This window comes from Lycorma delicatula, chromosome 7, assembly GCF_047948215.1.
Source record: "Lycorma delicatula isolate Av1 chromosome 7, ASM4794821v1, whole genome shotgun sequence".
In the NCBI taxonomy this organism is placed as follows: domain Eukaryota; kingdom Metazoa; phylum Arthropoda; class Insecta; order Hemiptera; family Fulgoridae; genus Lycorma; species Lycorma delicatula.
Window position 1 is genome coordinate 53,397,503 of NC_134461.1, and position 16,202 is coordinate 53,413,704.

At 30.9% G+C, this 16,202-nt stretch overlaps 1 protein-coding gene across 3 annotated transcripts in view; it reads left to right on the forward strand.

Annotated features, from left to right (window-relative positions):
• Ino80 (chromatin-remodeling ATPase INO80) overlaps nt 1–16,202 on the forward strand; it is a 98,950-nt gene that overhangs the window by 69,372 nt on the left and 13,376 nt on the right. For all 3 annotated transcript variants that reach the window (XM_075371573.1, XM_075371570.1, XM_075371572.1), the window contains exons 22-29: nt 3,432–3,559; nt 3,969–4,063; nt 4,184–4,256; nt 6,125–6,283; nt 8,345–8,447; nt 13,079–13,185; nt 13,421–13,510; nt 16,058–16,136. In XM_075371573.1, coding sequence (XP_075227688.1) covers nt 3,432–3,559; nt 3,969–4,063; nt 4,184–4,256; nt 6,125–6,283; nt 8,345–8,447; nt 13,079–13,185; nt 13,421–13,510; nt 16,058–16,136 — 834 coding nt within the window. The remainder of the gene's footprint in view (nt 1–3,431; nt 3,560–3,968; nt 4,064–4,183; nt 4,257–6,124; nt 6,284–8,344; nt 8,448–13,078; nt 13,186–13,420; nt 13,511–16,057; nt 16,137–16,202) is intronic.

Below are 16,202 nucleotides of genomic sequence, written 5' to 3' on the forward strand. Positions count from 1 at the left end.
TTCTAATTCTTGTACAATTTTTGTTGTGTGTAGATGAGCATTGTCTTGTTGAAATAAAATCAGTGGACACCATCTCACGCACTACTCCCATGTCTGTTGTGTGGAAAAAGATCAGTGCAATTTGCAGATCACCAAAACAATCTATTCTTGGGCTTATTCATGAAGGAGAACTCCTTCATCATCTTCTGCAGTGACAACTACCTTAGAAAATTCTTTCCGCTCGGTGTCTCCCACTTCATCATGTAGTAACGAATTTCAGAGGTACAAGATTCAGCTGGAAGTATTATTGCTGAACATTGGTGATTCGGTCGGTGAATTAAATGTTCTGTTCAGTGAGTTGTCACACACACTTAGAAACTTCCGTGGCACCTCCCCTGGACCTGATAACATTTGTCTCTGTTTGCTTTTGCACCTTCCTCATTTGGCATTACGATAACTATTGAACATTTATAATGATTTATTCTCCGCACAAGTCTTCCCACCCGTCTGGTCAGAAGCCATTGTTGTACCAGTACTTAAACCTGGTAAAGACAAAGCAAGTTCCTCAAGCTACTGCCCTATCTCCTTGACAAGCATATTAGAATTATGAACCGCAGGTTTTCTTGGTACATGGAGAGACATGGCCTTTTATTTGCAGAACAGTGTGGTTTCCGACAAGAACAATCCCCCATTGACCATTTACTGTCATTGTAGACATCTACTCAAAACTCTTTTCCTACTACGCCAGCATTTCGTCACTATCTTCTTTGATATTGTAAGGCATTCAACATGGCCTGGCGACGTGGTATTCTATACACCCTCAAAGAATGGGGAGTCAAAGGGAATATGCTTGCTTTTATTAGGGGTTTCTTAAATTACTGAACTTTCCATGTCCGTATTGGAATTCTCTCTCTGGTAGCATCATCATGGAGAATGGAGTACCTCAAGGGAGTGTATTAAGTGCCACCTTATTTTCTATAGTCATCAACAGTATTACTAAATGTGTGCAGCCACCTGTCTCATGTTTTTTATTTTGCTATATATATTGCGTCTCGTTCAACATCCACAGCAGAAAGACTACTAGAGAACACTATATCTCGCCTTGAAGCTTGGTCCAAGGTTTTTGGCTTCACATTTTCACCTGAATAAACAAAATGTGTAGCCTTTTCTCATTTGCAAGACCCTTTTATTCCACAAGTCTTTTTCAGTGGAGAGCTAATTGCTATCTCTCCTGAAGTCTGATTTTTAGAGTTATTTTTTTATTCAAACACATCAAAGAATTAAAAACAAAATGTTCCAAACTTTTAGATATGCTATGAGTTCTTAGCAATATCAATTGGGGTGCCGATCTGTCATCATGTATGTTGCGTTTTTACTATTCCTTAGTTAGTTCCCGTTTAGATTATGATTGTGTTGCGTATTCTTCAGCGTGCAATACCGTGCTTAAAATGCTGTATGCTGTACAACATGCTTTCCTTCTACTTGCTACAGGTGCCTTTAGATCTAGCCCTGTTGTAAGCAACCTTGTTGACTGCAGTGAGCCATCACTTTGGAATAGACAAGACCAGGTGTTAGCTTCTTATTTTGCCTTTCTTAAAGAACAGCCAAACCACTCTGCTTTGATGCAGTCCTTGGAATTTCTTATCTTTGAAGATATGAGAACCATCCATGTTACACTGCACCTGGTATTTGTATATTTATAAGGTGTTTACTACATCTTATAAATGTTGATGCACCTTTCATTTTTCCGATCTATCTGTGTTCACACCGTCCATGGAGAATCAACCATATTAATTCTATATTTGCCCTCATGATATACAATAAAGAATCAACATCACCTATCTTCTTTCAGCAAATGTTTGCTATATCAAAGGGGGGTACCGTGTTGCCATGGGATTCCTCCCACAGCAAAACTCGCCGAGAGGAAGTGATCCTCTTCCGATTGCAGATAGGATGTACGAGAGCTACTCATGGGTACCTGATGTCAGCAAAAAATGCACAGATATACAGACTATACAAGTGCTGCTTGACTGTGTGTCACATCCTTGTAGATAGCATACGTAAATTTAAATTTATCCTTGCCTTGTAAATTTAAATTCCTCCCAATCCTGGGCAATAATAAAGAAGTTTTGGACCTGGTATTTTTATTTCTCTTAAGTATTAGTATTTTACATACTTTTAAATAGTGCTCTTAAAATTTTCATTTTTGTACGGTAGTTGTATATTTTTGTATTGTAAAGTTTCTGTTTTTAAGTTCTGCTTTAAGTTTCTATTTTGTTTTGATTTTGTTGTTGTCTTATTAGATTTTATATTTTATTTTTATATTTAATGTTTTTGTTTTTGGGGCGATGATAACACAAAATTGTTTCTCACCCAGAAAAAAAATCTTTGTTCAATATACTGCAGGAAATGTTGGTGAGTAGCTGTTAATTGTAAATCCTGCAGGATTGTGTTGTAGATCAGACTATAGTTTATTAAACTGATTTATATTGTTAATTATCATAAAGAAATTGAATATTTCACATTTAATAAAAGAAAACAATAGTGAATTAATTCTATTGTCAAACAATAGTGCAAGTCAAACAATAGGTCTTGCATTGTAAAGGATTTACATTCAACTTGATGTCCCTAACAGCATATCAAGTAAAGAAACTAAGAGATGGCCTTTGGACCTAACTAACTAACCAGTTTACTACGGGTGATGGTAGAAAGTTGGTGGGAAATGAAATAATTGTTAAAAATATGATAGAAACTAGAATATTCGAGAACTGTAGGAAATATAATCCGCCTCTTTTATAAGTAGGTAAGAAAAATCTTTATATAAAAAGATTTTTCTTACAAAATGTTATAAAACATTTGTTTTTTGTCAGGAACTTTTAATAAGTTTTCTGATACAATCAAATCTTATTTTTGTGTTTCAACTATTTTCTGTTAAAAATTCGGGTCTTTCATCCTTATTCCTCTTTCTCAATAGAAGAGTAATTTAAACCTCAGATTATAATATAAAGTATTAATAATTTGAGTAAAGTTATCAGACATTGTTTGTTTTTCCTTCCCCATTTGTATAATTTTTTATTTACATCAAAATCAGTTTTGTATCATTCTTTTGATGCAATATTATTATTTTTATTTAATATAAATCGTTAAAGAATGTACTAGTTATATCAGCCTTCTAATAATTGAAATGGTCACAGGACATGTTCTATCACCATTTGGAACTGAACTGTCCCATCATAACAGTAAATAAAAATGATAACATTGTTGTCATCTGAAATCAAAAGTATTTCACTCTTGATTTCTTTAAATTAAATTATTGAATTTCTTCAAATTTAAATTTCATTAGTTGTTTGCGGAAGTTGATGAATTTTATTTAAATTTTAACTGCCCACCTGACATATCTTTTTGTTATTTCTTTTTTGTGTTAACATTAAAGTTTATTATTTTTTTTATAGATAAGCAAACCCTAGTAACTGATGCCGGTAAATTGTACGTACTGGATGGTCTTTTGAAACGGTTAAAACAACAGGGTCATCGTGTGTTAATATATTCACAAATGACTAGAATGATAGATCTCTTAGAGGTAATAATTTTTTTTTAAACATAAAATTAAATTATATATAAATATAATAAACTAGTTATTTTTTTAAATTGTTTTAATTTTAAATTAGTATTTAAACCTATAAAACTGTTAGATATTTTTCTAAATGGTAATTTTGTTGATGTAAAATATAACGTGTTATATCTATCTATTTATTAAATGTCTACCTATCAGTAGACTAGTAAAAAGTAGCCAGCCCTCTGCATATAAAATGCATTAAATTTTGCTGTATGGAAATTTTAATTTACATAACCAAATTGGTAACAATTTAGAATTAGGTTTTAAGATAAAAGATTGTTTTATTATAAATAAATTAAGAAATAATTTACTCTCATTAAAATTTTAAAAGATAAAATGATATTAAAATGATAAAATGGTATTATTTTTGTAGGAATATATGTGGCATAGAAAATTAACATATATGAGGCTTGATGGTTCTTCGAAAATTTCTGAACGGCGTGATATGGTAGCTGATTTTCAGTCTAGGTAGGTGCGAGTTTTTATTTTCAAGTATTAAGTAGTTTCTTCTATTTTGTTATTCATTTTTTTATAATTGCATATTTTATTTAAAAAAAAATGTTTTCACTTCCTATTTTTTTGTTACAGAGCAGACATTTTTGTATTTCTATTAAGTACAAGAGCTGGAGGTCTGGGAATTAATCTTACAGCTGCTGACACGGTAAAAACCAAATATAATCTAAAAAAAATATTATTAATAATGGTTTGTGCAAATTAAGTATTTAATCTTGCTTTCTTTAGTGCCATTACTGTGAGGGCTGTTTAGAAAGTAACTTCCAAATTTTAATTAAAAAGACACTAATTTATAAGAAACAATTTATTATATATTTCTTATATTACTTTTCTACATACTTGCCGTCCAAACTAAGGCACTTATCTGTAAACAAGTTTTTGAATATCCTTGTCAAAAAACTCTGCTGCCTGTGAATTAAGCCAGGTAGTAACACCGTTTTTCGATTCATCATTTTCAAAACATTGAATCGCTAACATTTCTAGGGAAAAGGTTATAATCATTGCGAGTCAAATCAGGGCTGTAAGGATGATGCTTAGACAACTTCCATTTGAAACTGTCAATTTGGTGTTGAGTGTGTACTCCAATATGCAGATGAGCATTATCATAACTCAACATTTGTTTGTTTTTTATGGTCCTTTGCAGTTTTTCACAGTAAGTGAGGTAAGAGTTTGGATCTGCTATCGTGAATCAATGATTTTCTCAAATTTTCACATTAACACTTAACAGCAAATTCATCCGTAACAATTCAGTTGGTGGTCGACCAGTTCCTTCATTGTTGTGAATGTTTGTGTACTGGCATCATTGTCTTACCTCACTGTCACTCATCGTGATATTCCCTTCATATACTACACAAAGTTCACAATGAATTTCTGCAGCTGACAAGTTTTTTAGGTGAAGGAAACAGATGACAGCAGTTTGTAGGATTTCCTATGACAGCAGCCATTTCAAATGACAGTTTTACGGGAACAAATAAGCAGGTGATATTTCCAATAACACTACTAGAACTGCGTTTAGCTATGTAAAGATAAATTGCTATCCCTACTCCTTTGCACAACACTGAGGAAGTTACCTTTTGAATAGCCATTATACGCATACACATTTTTAGTTTTCTCTCTGATGCACTTGATTATATGTATTCAGTAATTGAATATATTAACCATTTTTTATAAAAACCACTATATGTACTTCATTTCTAATTTCAGTAAAACTTATCTTGAAATTTATCACATTTGATGATATTTTTTGGGTAATTATTAATATATGTATATTGTTATTAAGTCTTACCCAGTCCTTCAAATAGTTTTTTCTAGAATTTATTCACTATTTTGGATTTTAAAAGATAAATGCTCAAGTCTAATTAAAATAATGAATACTTTTTTGTCTAAAATTATGAATTATGGGCTGTAAACACCATAGAATTAAAGATAAAAACCTAAAAAGAAGGAATTCCTGGTTATCTTAATCAGTAATTTAAAAATTAATAAAAAATATTGCTAATTGTATTACATATATTTTTATTTATTTTATATAATATATTTCTAAAATTTATAAGTAATTTTTCATGTATAAAAAGACAAATATTTCTTGTAAACAGCTGAAAATGAGGTTAATATATTACAGCATTGGTTGCTAGCCCCAATCAGTAATCTGTCTCTACAATAATTTGGTTGAGTACTGTCATTAGTCAGTATTTATAAAAAGAATTATAGCTTATCAGTAAGGCATCACTATTTTGCTCCCACTCACCTGAACTGCATGTGATAAAATTGGCATTTCCCAACACTGGTTAACAAAGTAAATTACTTTAAAGTTTAATTTTACCCAGTTGATTTTATATTCCAGAGGATAATTCTAATTAACTATAATGGTTGCAAGTTGTTTTACTTTTTTTTTTTAGCATCAGCTGCTAGAGAAAACAAAAAATTTTCCAAAATGGAATAATATTGACTATATATTTTTTATCTTCTGATATTTTATGCTTAATGCTTTACTACTAAGTATGTTATGTATTGCAGGTAATATTTTACGACAGTGACTGGAATCCAACTGTAGATCAGCAGGCTATGGATCGTGCACACAGGCTTGGGCAGACAAAACAGGTCACTGTGTACCGTCTCATTTGTAAAGGAACAATAGAAGAGCGGATTCTACAACGAGCAAGAGAAAAGAGCGAGGTATGTATTTTATTTTTTTATAATTACAGGCTCTTTTACACTTTATTTTATACAGGTGTGATGATGATAGTATGTTAGCTAGTCAGTTGTTTACTGAATTGTTTTCTTATGAATAGGATTAAAACATCTGATGCTGTACTAGAGGGACAGTCTCTAATTATTTAGTCATATAAGTCATATGTAGAGAATAAAAATGTTACCTTATTTATAGCGTAATGTTGCTTTACATTATTTATTATAATAATGCAGTTTTTCTCACAAATTATTTTATAAATCACAAATTAAAATCATATTTAGTCTTTATTAAGTTATCTTATATTGATTCTACTGGTTTTATAGTTTCTGTGATTAATATTGGTTAAAACTTTTTTCTTGTCAGGGGCTCTACTAGATAAGCACCTTCAAGAACTTGCTTTTTAATCTTTGCAGATTTTCTAGTTTTGTCTTTTTTTAAGATATCTGTTTTTTCAAAATCAATGTTTAATTATTATCTGACCCCAAAATTCCCAGTAATGTATGTTTACTACTTGTTTGATGGCATATTCCTTGTTACTTTTAGATTTATTTGGCTTAAATGCTCTCCTTTTAATTTTATAAAATGTTCTTAATCTTGGGTGTTTATTTGTTTCTGTTTTAAAAAATTGGGCCTATTATTGGGTATTATTGTTTCCCCCCACTAAAACTAGCAGTTGATTCTGTTTCAAGAATTTCTTGTAATCTTTTAACATCATTTTGTTTTGAATGGTGGTTTTTTTTTTATTAGTTTTACTGATAATAAATCATTCCATGGATTATTTTTTTAACTTTGTTAATGATAGCAGTTTCTACATCCTTCATTTGGAACGCTTCAATCACATTATTTTCTACAATTATAACTTTTTCTTCTTTACAGATATCATGTGCTGCTTTCAAAAGATTTTCAAATTACCCTTATCTTATCTAAAATATATATAAGAAGATACCTAAACAATATGTAAACACTTACTGATAGACTTCCTTTCTCACCACCTACTCCTTTTATCCTTGTTCCCTTTTCTTCCACATTATTGGTTCTATGAGTGTAGGTCTAACCCTGCTAGATTTAAAACAAATTATGCATGTTCAAAATCAACAACATAAAAAACTTATTACAAGAAAAATGGATCTGTATATATTTGATGAGCAACTTTTGTTAGTTATTTTGCACAATATTAATTTTAATCACGCGTAATTTCACCAGTCACATTCAGCTGTATACAATACCCAGTGCTCCCAGTGGCAGTCTTAAAAAGTTAAACAAATGCTAGCTAGATGCCAATGACATCTAGCTAGATGCTAGATAACCCACCGGGTTGGTCTAGTGGTTAACGCGTCTTCCCAAATCAGCTGATTTGGAAGTCGAGAGTTACAGCGTTCAAGTCCTAGTAAAGCCAGCTATTTTTACACGGACTTGAATACTAGATCGTGGATACCGGTGTTCTTTGGTGGTTGGGTTTCAATTAATCACACATCTCAGGTATGGTCGAACTGAGAATGTACAAGACTACACTTCATTCACACTCATACTTATCATCCTCATTCATCCTCTGAAGTATTATCTAAACGGTAGTTACCGGAGGCTAAACAGGAAAAAGAAAGAAGATGCCAATGAAGGTTTTTGTAATTTTTACCTACAACAAAGTGTACAAAGTTGAATTTTAAGATTTTAAGATTTTCTTGTATCTTAAAATAAATTATTTATCTTGTAGAAGTAACAATACAGGAAATCTTCTTTTTTTTTGAGGGGGGATGATAGTCAGTCTGTGTACCATAAAGCACCTGGTTTTTAGATCAGCTGTTCTTGAGTTTGATTCTTAACAAGGTTTTGGATATTAGATGATTTCATCTGTACCTGTTCCTTGTTAAAATGTGTAACATGTTTAAGGTCATAATAAAATAAAATAAAATTACATATTAAGTAAATTTTAAACCTAAATTATTTATATATTATCCATATTTTTATAATTATTTACTTATTTATTATTGGTTTTATATATATTTATTTCTATTTTAGTTTATTATTTTGTATTTTATTCTTTCTAGATTCAAAGAATGGTCATTAGTGGTGGTGACTTTAAACCTGATACTTTAAAACCAAAGGAAGTCGTTTCACTTCTTCTAGATGATGAAGAAATTGAACAGAAATGTAAGTAATAAACTTTAATGTTTAAATGTATGAGTGTATAGCTTGTCCAAGCCAAAATGGCACAGATCTGATCTAGACGATGGTTCCCTAACTAGAGAGGGGGCTATAATATGCTACTTGTGAAAGACAGTATATATACAGTGTAATGAATTTTACAATATATATATATATATACAGTACCACTCATATGTTAACTCACTCTTGGACTATGATGTGAGATTCATGGTATGGAAACTTTCAGTTGAGTTTTGAAGCACTTCTGCTTATTGATTCTCTCTGAAATTTTGCATACAGGTTTGCTCCTGATGACAACCCATTTTAGCAACAGTTTCAAGTTGCTAAGATGCCCCTAAGTTGCTAAGTGAAAAAAATGCCCCCTGAGCTTTTGCAACTCTGTTTACACGCTTTTTTTAATGAAAGATAACTAGTCTGTTTTCGGTAAGTTTTGATCTAAAATTTGTGACCAAAGTTTTGGGAAAATTAGTATTTTTTAACCGGTACTTAGAGCTGAATTTTTGGATGAAAATTGTAAATATCTCACAGTCAGTCCTAGTGCTCCGAAAAAATTTTGGACCACCCCCCCTTGATGGTAGATGGGATGCCCCATCTGCTCCCAGTGATACCAGATAATATTTTCAAGTGTCCCCGGGGTGCCATTTGGAAATTGGGGAGGGGGTATTATGATGGGGTGCCACCGTAATATCTCAGCAACTGCTCGTCTGATTTTCACAATTCAAATGGCATATGTATATCAGCAGGTTGAGCACTAACTGTACAAAATGCATTGGGTACATTCTTGATCGATCAGATCTTGGTTACCCAGAAATTAAATCCAGATCCAATCCAATCCTATGTTTTGATTGCATTCAACCATTTTAAAACATACTGATAGATCTTTCGCTAAATACGCTCAAACCTGTGCATTAGTGCACCTGTAAAGTATAAACTTATGAAGACTAAAAAGTAGAAAATAAAAAATCTGAAAAAATTTTTAAAACACTACTCTTTTTTTAAAACACTAAAATTAAACATACTAAAAGGTAAAAAATAATTTTAGGACAGTATCACAGAATGGATTTGACGAACAAGCTTTGATGGTGATATGTAAGATTATGTGAAAGTCATAGCTTCAAATTAAAAATTTGATGTTTTTTTACCATTAAGGCTTGTTTTGTCCTAAAGAGGTGGGTTTTGTGCACCCTGCTCTTTAGGCTGTCTTAAAATTATTTTTTACGTTTTAGAGCGTTTAATTTTAGAGTGGTGGTTTAAACATTTTTTTTTACATATTTTTTATTTTATAGTAATTTTTTAACTTAACTAACTTTTTGTACTAATTTATGGTTTAAATTTTTTTTTAGTATTTTTTATACTAATGTTTATTCCAATCTATAAATTCACATCATACATTTTTAAAGTATTTTTAGTCTTATATTTATATAAAAAAATGAATAAATTCATAACCTAATAAAACACAACTATTTAGCTAACTTATTACTTCCTTTTATGAAGTGAAGGAAGTATTGTGATTGCAAAAAATTTCTGTTTTCAGATTTCAATGGAAATATTCATTTTGATCATCCCCGAATCCATTTTGATTAGTTTTTGTGTGACATCTGTACATATGTATGTATTTCACATAACTCAAAAAAGATTAGCTGTAGGATGTTGAAATTTTGGAATTAGGACTGTTGTAACATCTAGTTGTGCCCCTCCCCTTTTGGTTGTGTAACCGAGTGGACCATAAGTGTCTAAAAAAGCCAAAATCCAAAAAAATTGGATTTTGACTTTTTCTTAACTGCTTGAGAAGTCCTCACTGAGAGCTTCTCAACAATATATCATAAGTGGCACTTATTTTCATTGGTTCCTGAGTTATAGCCAAATAAAATTTTATTTAATGAAATATTTGGATATTACAAGGGGAAGGCACATCGATTCAAATCAGACTTAATCTCCTGTTTTTAAATTTAAATATGTTGATTTATTAATAATTATTAACCTCTGTAAAAAATTTTTTACAATAAATAATAATTTAATTACTAGTTATTAATGAAATAGAATTTTATACACTTTTTTAAACAATTTAAAAAATACGTATTTAGCACTACATTATGATTTTATGTAATATTAATATCTAATACAATGTTGTTTTATTTACAAAAAGTGTTTCCTGGTGTAATTACTCGTAGAGTAGAAATAAGGTAAAAGTTGGTACAGAATTCCATGAATTTGAGAAACAGCACAAGTCAACAGAAATGGGAAGCCATTTTCCTTTACTAAAAAATAGATTTTTGAAATTTTTAATGTCGTAGAGTTTAACATAGGGTCTAAAATAATTGTGTAACTTTTATCAGTATTTTTAGCCTTATCTGGTGAACAGATAAGTTTTTTGATTTTCCGAAAATTATTATTGTATGACCTATGTGGGTTCTCAAATGACTGTATCAGTTATTATCCTTTCTCCTTTTGAAATTGATACAGTAAAACACTCGGGCACATTTGAAGGTTTCCAATATTTCTTTTGACAATGAGAAATTAAAATAAATCGCATCAACATAGATGATTGGTCTTCCTTCAACTTGATCTACGTCTTTGTCTTCTTTGTCAACTGTCCGGGTTTGTCACTTCCTTTTTGTGTTTTATTCCTTTGTGAGAACTGAATTTTTTCTGTAGCTATTTCACCTTAATTCATTAAACTGTTCTTTTTGAGATTCCTGTAGCACACTAAACACGTTCTACAATTTTTTTGGGGTCACTAACAAACATTCCAACTGCAGCTTCTCCTGCCATGTAATTAAAAACGTTGTGTATAACGATATCTTTTCCTTGGTGGTGAATGTCTTTTCCACATAAATTAGACATAATATACAAAATAATAAAATTAAATTCACTACCATAAGAATAGAGCCGACAAATATTTACTAATTTAACGCAAATAAATTACTTTCAAAATTTCACTTAAGACTTCAGCTACTTTCAAGAATTGAAACTCGAAGAAGGCTATAATCAGATAATAACCTTACTCTTTGGATACACACAATTAAACTGGACAAGCTTTAACTGCAAATACAGTATAAATTAGAACAGAATCATTTACAAAAACAAGTTAGTCTCTGAATGAATCAGGAACAGTTTGTATAAGTAGAGATTTAATGTTTCATTTGAATGTCTAGACTCTAGACACATCATTTGGTTATTATTTACACAAACCAGAACAAAAAAGTTAATAACTTAACTTTATTAAAGTTAAGTTGTTAGGTTAAAAACTCATAGCCTAGGCTAGCATACGGTTGTTCGTCACTTCCAGAACAAAGGGCGAAGAGCGTACCAGAAACAGTAGACATCAATTTTGTGCATGTTTGGCTTGGATATTTTATACATTTATAAAACTATAAATAAATATATTTAGGGCTGAATAATACTGCATAATATATTTATTTCAGTATCTAATAAATTATTAATTTAATAATATATAAACTCGGGGTTAAATAGGTAACTAATGAATACAAGACATGAATTTGTTCATTGATTGGAATAAACAATAGTCATACTATATGCATACTGCCTTTAATTGAATAGTATTATAAACCTGTGCTTGTTAGGCAGCAAGACATCTATAGCGATGCTGTTTATCAGATCTGTGTCAATTCGACTTGGACAAGCTATAATACTTCAATGTTTGTAGATGTGTGTGAAAACATTTTTCTGTAAATTTGTGCTTTTTGCTTAGGTTTCATTTATAAAATAAATTAAATATGGTTATAAATTACATCCAACATGGTAAATATGATTAATTTTTGTGTTATTGCTGAACTAGGTCATTATTAGTTTTTTGTGAATCATATGTGTAAGGTTTGACCAGAATGTTAAGGAAAACAATTTTCTTGTGGAATTTGTATTATGGAATAACCCACCAATTACTTTTATTACTTATTCTTTTAACTTAATCTGTACAAACCTTTTGTGGTTAATAGGCCATATGCTACTCTTCTTTGATTAAACAAGAGTATAAATAGGTTATATTAATCTCTTACTACCCACATATAACTTCTTACTATTGAGTGTATGTAATGCATTTGTTAGATTAATAAGCTTAACTACAAAAGCTAATAGCTTATATGCTATTAAGCTTAGCTGTAAGTGTACAAAAATATTGATCTTGCTGAATATAACATATTCCATAGCCTATGCAGGAGTGGATTGTGGTAAAAAATCATTTTTCATGCATTTGTCATGTCAGCAACACTGAATATGTTTTCTTTGTTGTGATTGGACTTGCATTTCTAATTGCATGTGCTTCTTGGAACTTTATAAAAATTTTCACCCAGCTTTCAGGGCTAATAAAACTGGTTATGTGAAAGTTTTTTATGTCTAGTTTGCCTTCCTGATGAAGATTTACTAGAAACTGGTAAGCAATGAAAATATTGTAATGAGTATTCACATGTGATTTTCAGTCTTAACTGATGTTGTGTAGAAATGGTGTATTCCATTTATTTAAGGCCTCTCTGATTGTTTTCTAGGTCATAATAAAGTGTAAAAAAGTAATTTGGTCTGGCTAACTAATAAAGATAATGGCTACTAATAAATATAATTATTACTTTGCTGTAAAAATTAAGGACAACTTATTCTTTCAGATCGACAAAGGCAGGCAGAACGAAGACAGTTAGAGGAGAGTAGAGCAGATATTTACAAAGAAAGAGATAAGGAACGGAAAAGGAAAATGAATATGAGTACATTTAAGGTCAGTTTTTTATATTATTGTATTTTAATAATGGTTTTTCTGATACAAATGTCAGCTATTACTATTGGTCATTATGGTGCATATGTAATGAGTGAACTTATTTTAACTTTTTTTTTTCACAATCTAAATTTGAGAATAGGGCCTCAATCTGGTGAATAAAATTAGCATAGAATGGTAGTAATGTTCAGATTCAGTATTTTATTCTTTTAATTGTTTATTTTTTTATTTGTTTTAGGAACCTGTCAAGCAGATAAAGTTAGAAGATCCATGTGATGATGCAATATTTGGTATTGATTCTGCACCAGAAAGTCCTGCTCATAGTGAGGTTAGTTATTGTGTTGAATTTGTATACACTGTACTAGTTATTTAGGTTAACTTATGAGTTGAAATTTAGTTTGATCTGGTAATGGTGGTGCCAACAAACAGTGACTTTTTCATCATTGTTATTCTGTTCTAATCTGAAAAATTTTTTTATTAGCATAAACTTATTACTGCATTTAGCCTAAACATTACGGTTTTTGGAGACATTTGTTAAGCACTCTGAAGCATTTGTTTATTAATTTTAAAATGTTCAGAATAGAGGCTTTGAAATTTGATGTTACAGAAGGATGTTGAAAGTTAGATGTATAGATAAAATTTGAAATTAAGAGATTTTTAGACGAGTAGGTAATAAGATAATTTACTATCTAACAAATTCAAAACTTTTTTTATTAGTATTATTTATTATTGTGAGGTTTTATTATTAGTGTTTGTGCCATTAATTCCAACATTAACTGTTGAAAAGTTTGTTATTGCATGTTATTCTGAAATATTAAATAAAAAAATAGCTGACAATACAGTTGTAGGACTTTCTCGTCAGCTAAAATCGCGTTCCAGGAAAGTCCTACAACTGTGGGTTGTTTCTGATGCACAACTTACACACATATAAACACAACTTAATTTAAAATATTTATCATTTTATTTAAATATATTTTTGGTTTAATCAATCATTCTAACTAAATCGCATGTACATACCGTATTTAATTTGTGTGGGTGTGGTGGTACTAGTGATAATGGTCGGCGCTAACTAAACTAAAGTAATTTTACAACTTACATAAAACAAATTTTTTTTATGGATGGTAGCTGGTGTAATTGCAAGGCTTAACGCAACAGGTACAAAGTCAACTGGGTGATCGAGTTTGAGAACCAGCCAGACCGAATTACTTTTTTACACTTTAAATATTATTCATTTATTTAATTGTACTGCTCACCTGTGACATCAGAAGATAGTAGATAACTGCAACAGCATTTTTTGGGGTGGTGGGTGCGATTTTGCAAATTATTATCTTTTAATTGTTAACAGATGTGCCCAAGAAAAATATGACCTTAATTAGGTGAAATCTTGAGTTATGAGGGTAACCTTGCTCTACAGCCTCACCCCTTTGGCTTTTAAGTTGTAAATATAATGGCATCAGTGCCCCACTTATAGAAGTAATCTGACTTTGTTTAGTCAAAATTGGTCCAGTTGTTCTGGAGATATAAGGTGATTTATAGGCCAACACTTAACACACACACATGCGTGTGTGCGCACATTCATGCACGCTTAAATCTAGAAAATTTCCATCTGGTTTTTTGGGTTCCTTAGGTGTTGAAATATTAAGATCTGGTGGAAACTGCAAATGCCCAAATTGAACTGATTACAATACTTTCTCGTCTAGAGCTATAGCTCTGCTAGTTTTCTCTAGATCGAAAAGTAAAAATTACTTTTTCGTTCTTTGCCACTTTGATAGTTTATAATTCGAAAAGAGGGATTTATTGAAAATTGGTTTTCACCAGTTTTTCTCAAAAAAAGTTTTATAAGTCTTGTATCACATGTTCACTTTCCTGTTTAAAAAAAGAAGTTTGATTTAATATGGTGACAGAAATTTCAAATAAACCATGTAGTAATTTCTGAACTTTGTAGATTCAGACTTGTTTCTCCTAGAATTCCTCAGTTTTGAAATATGGAACTGTTTCCATATTTTAATATCACCTGTATGATCGATAGGTTCCCAAATCTTTAAAACCATTCACCTAGTGTACATATTGCTCCTTTCTCCTGCAGTGATTTACTACTTTTTTCTCAATGGATTAAATATTATTTGCAATAAGCAACCCAGTAAAAACATGTGTAATTTGTAAGCTGTAAGTTCTAAAAGACTTAAAATATAAAGAATATTCTAAAGAGCACATTTACAAGCCCAAATGCCTTTTTACCTGATATACATCTCAGCGCCAGGCCTGCATTTTTTATCCATCCCATATTCAGGGAAATATTCCCTGAATGGGTGCGTAGGCAACCTTCTCCCCTAGCTCTTCATAAACTCAAGTTCATTGTAGGGAGGCATATAGCTCAGTCCCTTAAGAAAGGGATGGGATAAGTGAAGGATTAGAAAAATAAAAAGGGGTAATCTGCTCAGAGAAAAATCATAAAAGGAGTCGAATAAAACTACTCAAAGGATAGCTTTAACTACTCTTACAGATGGTGGGTATCCATTCCACAATCCTCAAGTAGTATCAGAGGAGCACATTACTAATTGATGATTTTACATTGTTGAACTCAAATACGTGCTGCATAAATTGATTTTCCCACAGTTGCTAAATGGTCAATTTAGAGTAAACTTATTCTTCCTTTGAAAATGTCAGAATTGTGATGTTGAATTATCTAATGATTCAGCCAGATTATTGTGGATAGTTCAAAGAATGTGAATGCAGTCATATGGTAATTCATGTAAAATGATTAATATAGATGTAGAATTGTTTCTATTTTATAATTATGCTTTGATTCAATATAAAATATTATAGTTTAAAAAAAAAGAAATTAAACTGTTTTTTGGTATTGTTTTACTTTTAGGGTAGTGCTATGCAAGATGATACAAGTAGTGACGCTCTAGTTGTTGATATTGATGGACCGAGTGAAATCACATCCCAGGGTCAGTACTGCTAATCTGTTGATGTATTATATTTCGTTAGTGAAAAAAAAAACATTACTGATTAAC